At 45.3% G+C, this 2,960-nt stretch overlaps 1 protein-coding gene across 1 annotated transcript; it reads left to right on the top strand.

The window, feature by feature from the left end:
- The first annotated feature begins 392 nt into the window (after positions 1 to 392).
- Positions 393 to 2,400, top strand: SARC_01370 (hypothetical protein). The gene has a single exon (XM_014304926.1). The coding sequence runs from the start codon at positions 404 to 406 to the stop codon at positions 2,261 to 2,263; it is 1,860 nt and encodes a 619-aa protein (XP_014160401.1). The 5' UTR covers positions 393 to 403; the 3' UTR covers positions 2,264 to 2,400.
- Positions 2,401 to 2,960: the final 560 nt, after the last annotated feature.

The following is a 2,960-nucleotide window of genomic DNA, read 5'->3' as shown; positions in this document are numbered from 1 at the left end:
GACGAAGTCACAAAACGCCACAATTTTTCGCAATAGCAAAAGCAAAGTCTGCCGAACTGAAACAGAAACCTAAGTATCTGACACAACGTACAATCGTATATCTAACATGAGTTTACCTAGACACTGCTCATCAGATCGTCTGATGAGTTTGGAGTCATTCAGTCAATCGTTCGATGGGAAAGCAGATGACAGTAGCAGTCATGACTCCGCATTCAGCTCAAACACATCCTCTGCGAGCAATTCTCCTAGACAATCACCAGTCACAAAATTGGGTCGACGTCTGTCACGATCACTCATGACAACAAGCGTAACCACGACATCACGTTCTTTACGCGTATCGCTTGTAGCTGCTATATGCATTTTCGGCTGCTTCGCTGTACTGTGTACTGCCATTGCATACAGTATGCCCAGCCATAATGACAATCCCAGACTGAAACTTTCATTGTGGAACCCCATGGAGCCCACAGACACTAAAGATTGTCAGATAAATATAGCCATACCCGGCGTAACCAATGACAATCAACACCAAGCCGCAACATTCACAACACTTGGACGAGAAGAAAAAAAGTTGATTGCTAGTCACTTAGATAGCTTGGTGCACGCGTACCAAGAAGAATACGTTGAGCACATGGCTACCTATGAGTATGCCACTGTACCCAAAAGCAAAGCACAGGATATCGATGCAGGTCTATATGTTGATACAGAGTTTGACGATCACGTTGGAATGTGCCCCAATCATCAACCTGGACTAGTCAAGGCGCGTGATACCACTGGCGATAAAGCCCGATATTGCTTTGGGGGCAGTAGCCTACCGGGTGAGCGTGTGTGTGACGCTGGCATACCAGACTTCGCATCCCCAGCAGAAGTTCACGGTGATGACAATTACTCTACGGTGCAATTATACGAGAAGACATTCGCATATCATGCAAATTACTACATGTCCACATTCTCACGTGAGTTACTCGATGGTGTGAGTGAAATGAGCGACCGAGATGCCATTACCATATCCACACAGGGCACATGGAATCGCATTGAAAACGTTGTCTCTCTAAGTAAGCGGTGGAAGGGCCCAATCTCATTTGCATTGCTGCTTGATGGCAGGGAACAGCTGGCGGAGCTGGAGGCGCTAGTGGCCTCCAATGAGCATATTGCGAAGTATGTAGATTTCCACGTAGTCTGGAGAATGGACCACCACCACACAGATACAGATGCGTTCTACCCAATCAATCTGCTCCGCAACATGGCTTTGCATCCAGTTATTACTTCGCACGTGTTCATCATCGATGTCGATAACATTCCCAATGCACCCCACGACCGCTATCTGGAATGGATTGAGAGCGCCGAAGAGTCGACACAAGTTAAGGATATAGACAGTAAGAGTGCGTGTCCGGGTCTGCATGCATTTGTCCCACCCGCTGTGGAAATGAATGCCGAGGCGCTAGCGGCTATGTACTCTGAGAATGAGTCTGATGATACTATCACCAAGTCTCAGGTGGTGGATGGTTTCTTCGACGGGCGCGTATCACCCATGCACCTTTACTTCAGTCCCGCATACATCCCCACCAATCACTACACGTGGGCAGAGTCGACCGAGGTAGATCTACTACCATACTTGACACGATTCGAACCGTACTACGTTGCTCGCATGCCTATCCCAGTGTTCAACGATACCTTCGTGAATCGAGGCGGCAATTTTGCGCAGCAGATGTATGAGATGGCGGCTGGTGGCTACTCGCTACATCGTCTGCCCGAGGCCTTCATTGTGGACATCCCACATACCAAGGAGACAGCCGTTGACAAGACAGAGCCAAACGCACCGGACACACCAGATGCAACGGAGGCAACCGTAGAGGTGGAGGTGGAGGTAGAGCCATCGGCGAATGAGGTTGTATTGGCAAAGCAAGTTTTGGGAGGCGAAGGGTTGAATGGCAACACGGCACAGCCCACCATTGAAGAACACAAGTATGCAAGTGTTACTGACGCGCAGAATACTGTGGAGAAGGAAAATCCCCAGAAATCAAATGCAGACGAAGAAACCACCGCAGTTGAGGAAAATATGACACAACAGGCGCACATGGACGAGAACTTCGTGGCTACCATGTGGGACAACTTCCACGCGTATGTTGTGCACAGATATCGATTCAATATGCCTACCCCTCAAACGGGTGATCCACAATTCCGAACGTACCGAAGATCGCAGGAAAAGGCTATTGAAGCATTGTGGCATATGCTTGGATCGAAGGAATCGATACAAACCACTTGAGACATATGCAATAGCATACATCACTCATGTAGTGGAATTTAGAAAGTATCAGGTTACGAGATCTCGTGGGGAAGTGCTTCACAATGAACCCTTATGCTTGAAAAAATATTAGCAAAAAAAACACCTCAATACAAGCAGGGACAGATATAAACCAAAAATAAAACCGATTTGAAGTATTGCACACCATGTTCGCGTGTTGGGCTTCATACCCCTAATGAAAGTCCGATTGAGACATAAGTCTGAATATTGATATTATGGATTACTCCATCAAGCACACACTCAGGTTATAACACGACTCTAGAAACACACGAACACATACACGTGTACACACACACACACACACACACACACACACACACACACACACATACATACATGCACTATACAAACTTACTTAGAAGAACCTCACATGCTTAATTTTTTTCTTTTTTTCTTTTTTGGAGACCATGTTTGTGCATTGCGCTTCATACCTCTAATAAGAGTTCGATCGAGACATAGTCTGAATATTAAAGTTATGAAATACTCCATCAATCACACATTCAGGTCATAAAACGACTCTAGAAACATACAGACACACATATATATATATACATACATACAATACAGAAACTTACTCTGAAAGTCGTATATACACATGCACGAAATATCATAGTATATATATATACACATATATAATACATGCATACATACTTATATA

Source organism: Sphaeroforma arctica, assembly GCF_001186125.1.
Source record: "Sphaeroforma arctica JP610 unplaced genomic scaffold supercont1.53, whole genome shotgun sequence".
NCBI classification, from domain to species: Eukaryota; class Ichthyosporea; order Ichthyophonida; genus Sphaeroforma; species Sphaeroforma arctica.
Note: the sequence above shows the minus strand (reverse complement) of the source record. Positions and strands in the feature narration are given on the sequence as shown.

Bases quoted from the DNA above. Each gene is read 5' to 3' on its own strand.
- SARC_01370 (XM_014304926.1), top strand. From the start codon at position 404: ATGCCCAGCCATAATGACAATCCCAGACTGAAACTTTCATTGTGGAAC.